The sequence below is a fragment of the Ruditapes philippinarum genome, unplaced genomic scaffold (assembly GCF_026571515.1).
Source record: "Ruditapes philippinarum isolate M1 unplaced genomic scaffold, ASM2657151v2 ctg402_1_1_1_1, whole genome shotgun sequence".
NCBI lineage: Eukaryota > Metazoa > Mollusca > Bivalvia > Venerida > Veneridae > Ruditapes > Ruditapes philippinarum.
Window position 1 is genome coordinate 124,649 of NW_026858860.1, and position 14,166 is coordinate 138,814.

Genomic DNA, 14,166 nt, shown 5'->3' on the forward strand with positions numbered 1-14,166 from the left:
ACCAGTTATCTCGCATCATGCCTCATTTATATTTGTCTAGCACTTCATTTGAGATGAGCGACACATATTCATATGGATAACACATGTTTGCACATTGGTAAGTTTAATGCTTAATTGATGACGATGTTGACTTACCTCCAATACTTCCTGACGTAGGGGCCAATGATGATATACCTGCTGTGTAAGTAAACTGAACGCTACCTTCAGCGTTACCTTTACCATCAACTGTCACAACTACAGAATGTGGTCCCTCTGGCCCGTTACCAACATCGCACGTGATAATAGTCGCCAATGAACCAGTTACAGTACATTCAAATCCTCCGATTGTCACCTGGTTATTGCTTATGACTGTACTGAATCCTGTCCCAGTAATAAAAACAGTCGTAGATATTGATGATGATCCTGAAATGAAAAAAGCTTTTATCAATAAAGAACATCTTGTAGAAATTATCAAATATGTCATAATTTTGTCAAAACTTTCTAATGTACACAAAACAAAACTTAATGTGATATACCAAGTTTTATTTCTGTATATGCAACCCTTGCAATGAAAACTAACAGAAACTGCAAATAACTGGATTTTTTTCTAAGTCCAAGGGGCATAACTCAGTCAAAATTGCTTGATTGTACCCAAAATTGATATGATAAATTTGTATATCAAATTTCATTGCAGAATGAGCAATCTCTGCGACGAATATAAACAATAAAATTGCAAATAGTTGTAATTTTTTTAAGTCAAAGTGAAATAGCTCTGTAAAAAATTGCTTGATCGTTCCTAAAATGAAACTGGACCTACATATACTTATGATAAAACCTGTATACTAAATTTCATTTCAGTTTGTGCAACCTCTGCGAAGAAAATGAGCTGCAACTGAACTAAGTCCAAAAGGCATTTCTCTGGCAAAAATTGCCCGATCGTAAGTAAACGGGAACTTAAGCTACATATTCTTGTGATAAACCTGTATACTAAACTTCATTTCAGTATGTGCAATGTCTGCAAAGAAAATAATTGGAAACCGCAAATAATTGGAATTTTTCTGAGAATAGGGGTATTTCATTGGCAAAAATTGCTCTACCGTAAGCGAAAGAGATTTTATTAAGCTAGATATTTTTATGATGAATCTGTATACCATATTTTATTTCAGAATGTGCAACCTCTGCAAAGAAAATGAACAGGAATTGTTGGTGGACTGACAAGACATACAGACCGACCAATAGACCAACGAAGAGCAGCAAAGCAATATGCCCTCCCTTTTCAATGGGTGGCATAATTAAGTTAAATTTAAAAAGATTGTTTAAGGTAAAAATCTAAAGAGAAATTGCACCTGATTGTGGGCTGATACCGGAAATAGTTGGCGTGGAGGATGAATCCCAGTTGAACGAGCAGTCATCAGTACAAGCCGTGGGTATATCGTTGATGAAAAGTCTAACCTGAGGCGAGCTGTGCACCGTCGATACCATATCGCCTGTAAGTGGATCATAAAACAAGCCTCCGTGTTCCTTTGTTTCAACAATAACTTGAGCCTCTATTCCTTGAAGACGGTCGTACGAAACCTAGAATAATTCAGACAATCCATTCTAGTGCTCATCATAAATATCTATATATTTTCTAACATCACACGTAGTTGAGTTTTTAATTTCAGTACAAAGACCACATATCCATCAATATCATTACATGTTCAAAACTTAAATGATTTTTTATTTAATAGAAACTTAATATGATATATAAAACGAGTTAAGGACAATGTTATAAAAGTTTGCATGTGGTTGAAGAATCTTTTCATTATTTCATGATGTTATAAAGCAAGAAAACCACCAATAAATGACAGACAAATGAGCCGCGTCACGACGAAAGAAACATAGTGCGTTTGCGACCAGCATGGATCCAGACCAGCAATGCAGACCAGCCTGCGCATCGGTGCAGTCTGATCAGGATCCACGCAGTTCGCCATCAGTTTCTCTACTTGTAATAGGGTTTGTGGATGCGCAGACTTGTCTGGACCCATGCTGGTCACAAACCCATTATGTCGCTTTTGTCGTGACGCGGCTCAAATGTTTGTGTGACAGATCTTATGATCCAGGTGAGTGTAAAGCAATATAACATGCAACTTTAATTTCACACTAAAACTAATGATGCAATATGGTAAAAAATAGCATATAATTGAGTTTATTTTAAGAAATGAAGACATGTTGAAGTTAATCATACCACTACAATCCACTCTACACTGTTTATTGAACAGATACGCTTTTTTAAAATCTAAGATGTTATGAAAACGAATGTATTAACATTTTACAAGTTAAATGTTGATGCTGCACATCAAAGACGCCTCCAAATAATGTGAACAATCAATCAGCATTGATAATCGTTCTCTATTACAGTTGAATATCCGAAGCACAAATCAGTTTTTTCTCCATGTTCTTTAGGTATGTGCTCGTTGTTAAATAATAATTAAGTTGCATATTTTTGTGAAAAAGTAGAACCTAATGCATAAATTCACAAAGTAATGCCATGTCTGAAATTCTGAAATGTTTGCCTGTTGCGACAAAGATTGAAACATCTGGTAGAAGCAAAATTAAATGGATAACAAGTAAAATTGAAATGATTGGTATTCTTAAAATAAATTCAAGACAATATGTGCCGAGAATATGTCCTTTAAATATTTGTACAAATTGCATAATGTTAGAATGATTTTGAGGACAAACTGTTCTGCAGTGATCTCCCCTTACTTGCTGTAGCGTAACTGTTGCGCAGAGTTTGGCGTACTTTCTTAACGGTTGAGGGAGAACCACCTCTCAGATAGTGGGCATGGTTTAGGCTTTGTAACTTGTAATTTAATGATTCGACAAGTGATATTGATCAATGTTGTCCTGGTTCCCTTCCACCCCGTCAACGAAGACTATATGCTAGCATACAGAGCATCATATTAAATTTGGCGACAATTTAAGGCGGAGCCAAACTTCAACAGAGGCAGAGCAAATGAAGTGAGTGACACTGCCTCAGTTTTTACCACTCTCAACGATTAAGTTTTAGAACAATCGACTATAGACTGGCTCATTGGCATGTTATTTATCATGTAGATAAAATTAGATAATTATAAAAAGAATATGATATTCAAACATGGCACTATCACTTCAGTTAAACGTTTATTCTAATCCCTTAAAGCTCTGTGACATGTTGTACATCAGAAAATGTATTTTTATTAGAAAATTTGAAAACAATGTGATTTTGTTATAACAAAAAAAAATACACAAAATCAAGTCTAAAATTTCCCCCATTGCTGTATAGACAAATGCATATCTACTAGACGCCGCGTGCATAATATAATATCAAATAATGGTTGGGTTAACTCCAAATCATTACCTCCATATTGGGAAGATCTCCTGGTAGTGAAAGAAATGTTATAGTCAAATTAAAGTTAAAACTATCACCCTTCTTGACTACATTTACAAATCCCATGCCTTGAATTGACTCTAGTTCCCTTTGGAATTGCTCTGCTGTTATAGAAATTTCTATATCTGAAATTGAACAAGTTCTAGTAATCAACTTAATTATAAACTTCAGATTATTCTATTTTATTTGAAAATGATGTCCTAGCTAAACTATTGAATCAAAAATTGAAAAATTTTACATCCATAGAATCAAGTTTTGAGTGCATTAATGTTACATGTATTTTTTCTATCAAAAATGATAGTTATACTGATTCTTGTATTTTTTGCTAGCTTTAAGACAAAGAGTATCAAATATCTCATTCTATATGTTCTGATTTATGTTTAACTTTACTGGGTTTTTTCCCCCACAAAGACGACAAATGATACAAAATTTCAATATAAAACTCTAAACATATTTCCTATAATAATGTATCATAAATAGAATTTCATGTGTTTTTTTTAGATTTTATAAATCTTAACCGATAAGTGATTCAATTAAAGCAGCTATGCAGAGAGAAAAGTTATACCCTTCTTCAAAACCTTTCTGTCATGATAAAGAGACAACTCAACGAGTCCATTCACCGGTGGGGATGCCTGTGAAGTCCTGGTCACCATGAGAACCCCAGATCCACCACCATTATCTAAGGCCATGGACACATTGGTACTAGAACTACTTGCCACACCTGAAGTAACCTGTGTAGTAAGGTACAGTAATTAGGTATTGACCATAGATGATGTAAATGATTCAGTGATATTTAACAGAAATGAAGTGGATGATTCAATAATTAACTAGAAATGTGTCCATAGGACATTGGTGCCCCCACACTCCACTATTTTGTCAATCTTATGACTTTAGGTCAAATATTTTTTAGGCTACATGTGCCACAAGTTGAAAACTAAAAATCTGTTCCTAAGTCAAGGGCAAGAACTTTACAAATACTGAATAAATCCACAAGCAAACCCTAAGGTGCATAAGTATATGGCTGACCAACATTCTTGTAAACTTTCAGACCTACAGGTCAAATATTTTTTGAGTATGCATGAACAAGTTGAAAATTGCAAATTTATACTCAGTCAAGAGCAAGAACTCTAACAAAACTGAAAAGAATCCACATGCAAAACCCCAGGTGCATAGCTTCACAGTCATGTTGTTGATCATTATACCTGTAAAATTGGTTGATTCTAACTCAAGCACTTGAGGAACAAATAACACAACATAATGGACCGGTTTTCACTAATCAAGGGCAATAAATCTGACAAAACAGAATAAATCCACAAATTAAACCCCAGGTGCACAACTTCACATGCTCTGAGCAACATTCCTGTAAAGTTTCATGACACTAGATCAAATACTTTATAAGTTACGTGCAACACAAGTTGAAAATTGTAAATTTTTACTGAGTCAAAAGCAATAACTCTAAAAATACTACACATATCCAAATGAAAATACCCAGGTGCACAATTTCACATGCTGATCAACATTCCTGTAAAGTTTCATATATCTAGGTCAAATATTTTTTTACCTACATTTGAAACAAGTTGAAAATTGTAATTTTTTACGAATAACTCTAAAACTACTAAATATATCCACACAAAAATACCCAGGTGCACAACTACACATGCTGATCAACATTTCTATAAAGTTTCATGACACTAGGTCACATACTTTTTAGCTGCATGCGACTCAAAAGAGAACCGACAGACAGAAGGACAGACGGCCATACTCACAAAATGGTACTTATGTGACTTTTCCTTTGATCTTTTTGGCAATTTTTAGTAACACATTGAAGGTTTAAAAAAAGACACACAAGTAAAAACGGAATGAATAGGAGCAAAGAGAATTAACTGTTACCCATTGTTGTCCAAGTCATACAAGTACCTCTTGGTTTGTAAGGACGGACAAACAAGGGTAAATCTAAATGCCCCCCCCCTAAAGAGGGGGCACAAAAAGTTTAATGGCTGATATAATTATTTGTGATTATATCCTGATTGTTCTATGATTATGTACTGACAAAATGACATGAAAATATCAGAGTATAAAATAATCAAATACGGTTCACTGTTCAGTAATAATAAAAGAAAATAAGTAATGTCATTTTTATGTTAATGTTAAGGGACTTGACTGAAAAATTTTGACATGAAGGGGCTGGAAATAATTTTTTCAAGAATTGTGTACCATTTGGTGTCAGTCTGGACGAATAACTTGTGTGCAAATTTTCAGATCATTCCCTCAACCCATTTCCCCCAAAATAATCATTTATTATTCTACTGTGCAGAATGACCAAAAATGAGAAGCATTGCTTTGCTTTTGTGAAAAAAAATTGTTTTCAAATTTAACACTTTCTTCATTATCTTTTGCAGTTTTTTATCCATTATAAGTGCATCTCTTGGTCAATTTCAAGTTTTTTGGTTTTAGGCTTTTCAACCTCATGTGAGCTCCTTTAATGCAAAGAATGATATTCCTATGTAAGAAAGGTTGTAATTTTGTGAGTAAATAAAACAACAATTATATGTAAATAAAGCAATTTCAATAAGCAATGCTTATTTGAAGTATAAAGCAAAGGCAAATTGTGCTAATCAGAAAATTTAGTACTATTTGTCCAGACAAACTTTTGTCAGCTATTAAAATATATACGAGGGCTGATCAAAAATAAACCGGACTGTGAATGTCAATTGAAGAATTTTCAACCTATCACTTATTGTTATATATCACACTTAATTGTAAAACAATACCTGTAAACTGATGCTATATATAATCTGATAACGCAAATAGCTTGTCCCTGACAGAGATTTCAAAAACCATGGTAACGCACACCTGGCGCAGTGCGTTAATTTGCGTTGTCATCCTGCACGTAATACTGTGTATATTTTACAATATGGCTAATTTAGATTTCAAAATACTCCTAAACGTCATCAACCATATCTTTGACGTTGTCAGAAAACAATGACTTCATTTAAATCATATTTATATTTGTAATCACAATTCATTCGTCACTTTTTTTGTTAAAGAAATACTGACGCGTTAAAACTATGTCGTTGGAACCTCTCGGAAATCAATCAAAAAGTTTCTCATAAGTAAGGCGAGAAAACATTTAAAATGTAGAAAAAGATTATGACTTGCAAGTGAAAAGTTCCAGTAAGCCAAGGCATAATTTTCAACAAGGAACATCGCAATGCGATGCAACCAGGTTTTCAGCAAAATATTTCACAGAAGCTTTGTCATGAAGGGGTATTTGTTTTTAATTGAATTTTTAGGAGGAATTATGGCTTTTTTAATATTCCTCAAACAAAAATGATTGAGAAATTTTATTTTGTCTATTCGCCTTTTTTCCCCAAATGTTTTAGAAAGGTAAACAGTACTTTATTTTTGCTTAATTTTTGAAGTTGCGCACTGTAGAAATTGTTCTCTATATATTCTGTATAAGGAAAAAATATACAAAGGGCCATAATTCGGTCAAATATTATCCAACCACAAAACCCCGACAATATGTGCCAGGCACTTGATAACAAAGCTTCTAAGAAAGTTTGGTCAAAATCCGTTGAGAAATGTAGGAGGAGTTGCGCACAGAAGAAATTGTTCACTATATATTCTGTATAAGGAAAAAATATACAAAGGGCCATAATTCGGGTCAAATATTATCCAATCACAAAACCCCGACAATAAGTGCCAGGCACTTGATAATAAAGCTTCTAAGAAAGTTTGGTCAAAATCCGTTGAGAAATGTAGGAGGAGTTGCGCACAGAAGAAATTGTTCACTATATATTCTGTATAAGGAAAAAATATACAAAGGGCCATAATTCGGTCAAATATTATCCAATCACAAAACCCCGACAATAAGTGCCAGGCACTTGATAATAAAGCTTCTGAGAAAGTTTGGTCAAAATCCGTTGAGAAATGTAGGAGGAGTTGCGCACAGAAGAAATTGTTCACTATATATTCTGTATAAGGAAAAAAAACAAAGGGCCATAATTAGGTCAAATATATACCAATTGCAAAACCCTGGCAATATGTGTCAGGGCACTTGATGACAAAGCTTCTGTGAAAGTTTGGTCAAAATCTGTTGAGAAATGTAGGAGGAGTTGCGCACAAAAGAAATTGTTCACTATATATTTTATATAAGGAAAAAAAACAAAGGGCCATAATTAGGTCAAATATTATCTAATCGCAAAACCCCGACAATATGCGCCAGGGCACTTGATGACAAAGCTTCTGTAAAAGTTTGGTCAAAATCCGTTGAGAAATGTAGGAGGAGTTGCGCACAGAAGAAATTGTTTACGACCGAGCCCGTCCGCCCGCCCGCCCGTCCGCCCGCCGACATACCTCAATCTTATAACCAGTTTTTTCCTTCGGAAAACCTGGTTAATAAGCATAAAGGATTAAGAAAGGGAAATAGACAAATAAAAAACAAGTAAGGGAGAGACAGAAAAATGCAATTTTAAGGACGTTGGTGACGTCAATCGCTGAGATGTTGCAAAATGACAATCGATTGACTGCTGACATTGTCAGTGATGTTCGACAATAGCTACGGGACAGTGCAGTCATCTCTAAGGATTTTAAAATGATAATTGTCAATGCATTATGTACATATATTGTATTCTTGGTTTACAATTGTATAAATTATTTTATTAGTTTACACAGTAGTCTTATGGAGAAATTGTGTCAACAGTCACGGTTCAAATTCGGCTATGCATTTCATTTATTTCAAAATAATGACAATTTTGTTCTTAGTTGTATTATTCTTTTATTGTCTTGTATGTATGATACATTATCATTCGGCAGGATAATTTTACATTATTTGTTATACATAATATAGTTTATTGCATGTGCGATTTTTCTAGCAATCAAGTAACAAAAGGAAATAACGAGAGTTTGAGTAATTACAGGAGCTCTTTATCATCATCCATTCTATTACAATACAATTATATGATACCGACTTGTACAAAGATATATATATATATATATTAGGCAGTGGATAACATGTGTACCACGTATTGGCCTACTTTGTGTATGAGTAAAAAGCTGCTCCGTTAAGGACAATACGCTTGTGAAGTCGTTAACGTGAATTTTTTAGATATACCGTGCGCCGCATTGCTTTACATGTACATGCCAATGAAAGCATAACTTTGTTAATATTTCTTGTTGTTATTTTTTGTATCATTTAGGGGAAAGATTCCGATTTCAATTGTCCGTGTATTTTTATGTAAATTCATTTATCAGGTAAAGAATCATTTACAAAGTCCGGATAATTTTTTATCATCCCTCGTATTAAGTTATACTATAATGCTTTCCCGCTAAAAAATTCTCATATTGGCCAATATCGTAGCAAATCCGTTATTTCCCGAATGTTATTTTTTCCAAAATCTTGGGTATTAGATTATTTACAATCGCTCATTTCTTATAGATATGTACTAAATTCAGGTTATAAATGGTTTAAGATTAATTACTGAATACCGAAAATTGTGAAAAATAACGATCCAGAAAAGAAGACCGATTTATTACGACATAATGGCAGATATTAGACTTTTTTTGGCGGGAATTAAAAGCATTACAGTAAGACTACTGTAAATATTTTCAAAATGCAGGACTATGCCATAAAACCTAAATAATGTAAATTATAAGAAATTCAAATGCCCTATTCAGGCCCCAAAACAATTTGGTTTCGTTTGAGAAATGATGTTAAACTAGAAATGTGTCATCATGCCACGGATGCCCCCGCATGCAGCCAAAATTTCAAATGTTATAATATTTAGTTCCAAATTTGTTTGCACAAATTATTTTTTTCATTCTATGTTCAAAGCCCTTAAAACTTTTCAATGTTAACACAAACCATTTTTATACAATGTTCAAGGCACTGAAATTATTCAGTCTTAACCTTTTGAAAATAGCATATTGCATAGCCAAAATAATGGCTATATACATTTCCACAAAAGTATGAGTGCTGAAACTGAAAGTTCAAAATTTTTCCAACATTCAGGAAAGATAAGTTTGTCCAAAATCATTGAACAACGACCAAATTCCAACTTAAACTGCTTATTCCTAAGATGTATCTATATTATTTTCAAAGTGAAAGGGACATAACTCTGCCAAAAAATCATCGAACCATGACCAAATCCAACTTGACCCGCGCATTCCTTTGACATATCCATATGTCAATTTTGAGTTGAATATGTAACACTGTTGGGTTGATAATGAACAGAAACTGTAAATTTCATATCATTTTCAAAGTGAAAGGGGCATTACTCTGCCAAAAATCATTGAACCATGACCAAATTCGAACTTGGCCTGCGCATTCCAAAAATATATCCATATGTCAAATTTGAGTTGAATGTGTAATACTGTTGGGGAGATAATAAACGGAAACTGAAAATTTCATATTATTTTCAAAGTGAAAGGGGCATAACTCTGCCAAAAATCATCGAACCATGACCAAATTTGAACTTGACCTGCGCATTCCTTTGACATATCCATATGTCAAATTTGAGTTGAATGTGTTGTACCATTGGGGAGATAATAAACGGAAACTGAAAATTTCATATTATTTTCAAAGTGAAAGGGGCATAACTCTGCCAAAAATCATCAAACCATGACCAAATTTGAACTTGACCTGCGCATTCCTTTGACGTATCCATATGTCAAGTTTGAGTTGAATGTGTTGTACCATTGTGGAGTTAATGAACGGAAACTGAAAATTTCATATTATTTTAAAAGTAAAAGGGGCATAACTCTGCCAAAAATCATCGAACCATGACCAAATTTGAACTTGACCTGTATTTTCTCATGACATATCCATATGTCAAGTTTGAGTTGAATGTGTTGTACCGTTGGGGAGATAATGAACGGAAACTGAAAATTTCATATTATTTTCAAAGTAAAAGGGGCATAACTCTGCCAAAAATCATCGAACCATGACCAATTTGGAACTTGACCTGTATTTTCTCATGACATATCTATATGTCAAATTTGAGTTCAATATGTGCAACGGTTATTAAGATAATGAACGGAAACTGATGATGACTGAAGGACGGAAGGACGGAATGACGGAACAGGGTAACACTATATGCCCTTGCCATTATATGGCGGGGGCATAAAAAGGTAATCACTTTTTCAATGCCATCCCCTATCAGACAGATTCATTAAGGGGGTGCCAGAGGGGGGACTTGCCCCCTTCTGCAGACCCCCTCATGTCCAAGAAAATTTTTGACTTGTGAGAGGCTAAAAATGACCTCAGGTCGACCTCAAGGTAACCTGTAACCAATGCTGAAAAGCCTTAGACTCTATCTCAATCCACTTAACCCTTTACCACATATATACGCAAAACAACGCACTTTCGACCCCCCCCCCTCCTTTTTTAAGCCTCAAATAGTGAAAAAATGTCCTATTTGGGCCCCAAACACGTTTTTGTTTGAGAAATGTTGCTCAAAAAATTGAGCACTTTTTCGGCACAGCCCCCCCCCCCCCCCCCCATCCAAAAGATACATCAGGGGGTTGCCAGAAGGGGGGGGATGTGCCCCCTTCTGTTTGGGGGGTTTGAAGGGGGGCGGAGTCCCCTTCATTGCCAAGAAAATTTTGGACTTGTGAGAGGCTAAAAATGACCCCAAGTCGATCATAATGTAACGTGTAACCAACGCTGAAAAGCCTTTGACTCTATCTCAAATCCTTAAGAAGTTGCAGCACTTTGAAATAAATTTTGATGGAAAAAATCAAGGCCAAATAGTGATTTTTGACAATTTTGAGATGTCCCCTTGTTGCCATGGTAACAGGAAATCTAAGACTGAGCATGTCATTAAAAAGGCAATGGTCTAGTCAACATTTGTGCCAAGTTTGATTAGTATTGAAGGATTTTTCATAGTTTCATAGCAGTTTGAACTTGTAACAGGAGGCTTTTCAGTGAAAACAGCAGTTCACAATATGCTCATGGGGGAAAGGGTTAACTAAAACAAGAGGGCCATGATGGCCCTGAAGTCGCTCACCTGTATATAGGCCCCCGGAGCGGGGCCAGTTTAAACCCCAGGGCTTTTATTTGAACAAAATTGGTAGACACCCATTAGAAGCTATTTCATGCTTAACATCTAAGGTCTAGCTGGTCAAGTTTTTTTTTTACACATATAGTTAAAAACAATGACACACCTGGGGCAGGGCCAGTTTTGACCCAAGGGCTTTTATTTGAACAATCTTTGTAGACACTTACTAGAAGATGTTTCATGCTTAATATCTAAACTCTAGCTATTCGGGTTTTTTCAAAGAAGACTTTAAAGTTTTTGCTATACACATATAAGGAAAATCAATGTCAGCCCGGGCGGGGCCAATTTTGACCCCAGGGCTATTATTTGAACAAACTTGGTAGACATCCATTAGAACATGTTTCATGCCAAATATCAAAGCTCTAGCTCTTTGGGTTTTTTAGAAGAAGATTTTTTTATTTTTTTACTATATGCATATAGGGAAAATCAATGACCCCCTGGGGCGGGGCCAATTTTGACCCCCAGGGCTTTTATTTGAACAATCTTGGTAGACACTCATTAGAAGATGTTTCATGCTTAATATCTTAGCTCTAGCTCTTTGGGTTCTTTAAAAGAAGAATTTTTTAAGTTTTTACTTTATGCGTATAGGGAAAATCAATGACCCCCTGGGGCGGGGCCAATTTTGACCCCAGGGCTTTTATTTGAACAAACTTGGTAGCCACCCATTAGAAGATGTTTCATGCTAAATATCTTAGCTCTAGCTCTTTGGGTTCTTTAAAAGAATTTTTTTTAAGTTTTTACTATATGCATATAGGGAAAATCAATGACCCCCTGGGGCGGGGCCAATTTTGACCCCAGGGCTTTTATTTGAACAAAGTTGGTAGACATCAATTAGAACATGTTTCATGCCAAATATCTAAGCTCTAGCTCTTTGGGTTTTTCAGAAGAAGATTTTTTAAGTTTTTACTATATGCACATAGGGAAAATCAATGACCCCCTGGGGCGGGGCCAATTTTGATCCAAGGGCTTTTATTTGAACAAACTTGGTAGACACCCATTAGAAGATGTTTCATGCTAAATATCTTAGCTCTAGCTCTTTGGGTTTTTTAAAAGAAATTTTTTTAAGTTTTTACTATATGCATATAGGGAAAATCAATGACCCCCTGGGGCTGGGCCAATTTTGACCCCAGGGCTTTTATTTGAACAAACTTGGTAGACACCCATTAGAAGATGTTTCATGCTAAATATCTTAGCTCTAGCTTTTAGGGTTCTTTAAAAGAAAAATTTAAAAAAAATTTCCTATATGCATATAGGGAAAATCAATGACCCCCAGGGGCTGGGCCAATTTTGACCCCAGGGCTTTAATTTGAACAAACTTGGTAGACATCCATTAGAACATGTTTCATGCCAAATATCTAAGCTCTAGCTCTTTGGGTTTTTTAGAAGAAGATTTTTTAAGTTTTTACAATATGCATATAGGGAAAATCAATGACCCCCTGGGGTGGGGCAAATCTTGACCCCAGGGCTTTTATTTGAACAATCTTGGTAGACACTCATTAGAAGATGTTTCATGCTTAATATCTTAGCTCTAGCTCTTTGGGTTCTTTAAAATAAGATTTTTTAGCTCACCTGAGCATGCTCAGGGTGAGCTTTTAGGATCGATGATTGTCCGTCGTCCGTCGTCCGTCGTCCGTCCGTCCGTCGTCCGTTCACATTTAGTTGTTAACACTCTAGCGGTCACATTTTTGCCTCAATCATCATCAAACTTGGTCAGGATGCTTATCTAGTTGATAGCTCGGATGAGTTCGAACATGGGTCATCTCGGATGAGAAACTAGGTCACAAGAGCTAAAAATAGAAAAACCTTGTTAACACTCTAGAGGTCACATTTTTGCCTCAATCATCATCAAACTTGGTCAGGATGTTTGTCTAGGTGATAGCTGGGATGAGTTCGAACATGGGTCATCTCGGATGAAAAAGTAGGTCACCGGAGCTAAAAATAGAAAAACCTTGTTAACACTCTAGCGGTCACATTTTTGCATCAATCATCATCAAACTTGGTCAAGATGCTTGTCTATGTGATAGCTCGGATGAGTTCGAACATGGGTCATCTCGGATGAAAAGTAGGTCACCGGAGCTAAAAATAGAAAAAAAACCTTGTTAACACTCTAGCGGTCACATTTTTGCATCAATCATCATCAAACTTGGTCAGGATGCTTATCTAGTTGATAGCTCGGATGAGTTCGAACATGGGTCATCTCGGATGAAAAAGTAGGTCACCGGAGCTAAAAATAGAAAAAACCTTGTTAACACTCTAGCGGTCACATTTTTGCATCAATCATCATCAAACTTGGTCAAGATGCTTGTCTAGGTGATAGCTCGGATGAGTTCGAACATGGGTCATCTCGGATGAAAAAGTAGGTCACCGGAGCTAAAAATAGAAAAACCCTTGTTAACACTCTAGGGGTCACATTTTTGCATCAATCATCATCAAACTTGGTCAGGATGCTTATCTAGTTGATAGCTCGGATGAGTGTGAACATGGGTCATCTCGGATGAAAAACTAGGTCACCGGAGCTAAAAATAGAAAAACCTTGTTAACACTCTAGTGTGTCACATTTTTGCATCAATCATCATCAAACTTGATCAAGATGCTTGTCTAGGTGATAGCTCGGATGAGTTCGAACATGGGTCATCTCGGATGAAAAACTAGGTCACAGGAGCTAAAAATAGAAAAACCTTGTTAACACTCTAGTGGTCACAATTTTGACTCATT

The 14,166-nt window shown here is 35.6% G+C and overlaps 1 protein-coding gene across 2 annotated transcripts in view; it reads right to left on the reverse strand.

Moving 5' to 3' along the window:
• Positions 1–14,166, reverse strand: part of LOC132754507 (fibrocystin-L-like) — a 193,667-nt gene that overhangs the window by 123,252 nt on the left and 56,249 nt on the right. For both annotated transcript variants that reach the window (XM_060745147.1, XM_060745148.1), the window contains 4 exons: positions 3,957–4,122; positions 3,362–3,516; positions 1,326–1,554; positions 136–402 (listed from right to left, as the gene is read on the reverse strand). In XM_060745147.1, the coding sequence (XP_060601130.1) occupies positions 136–402; positions 1,326–1,554; positions 3,362–3,516; positions 3,957–4,122 (817 nt within the window). The remainder of the gene's footprint in view (positions 1–135; positions 403–1,325; positions 1,555–3,361; positions 3,517–3,956; positions 4,123–14,166) is intronic.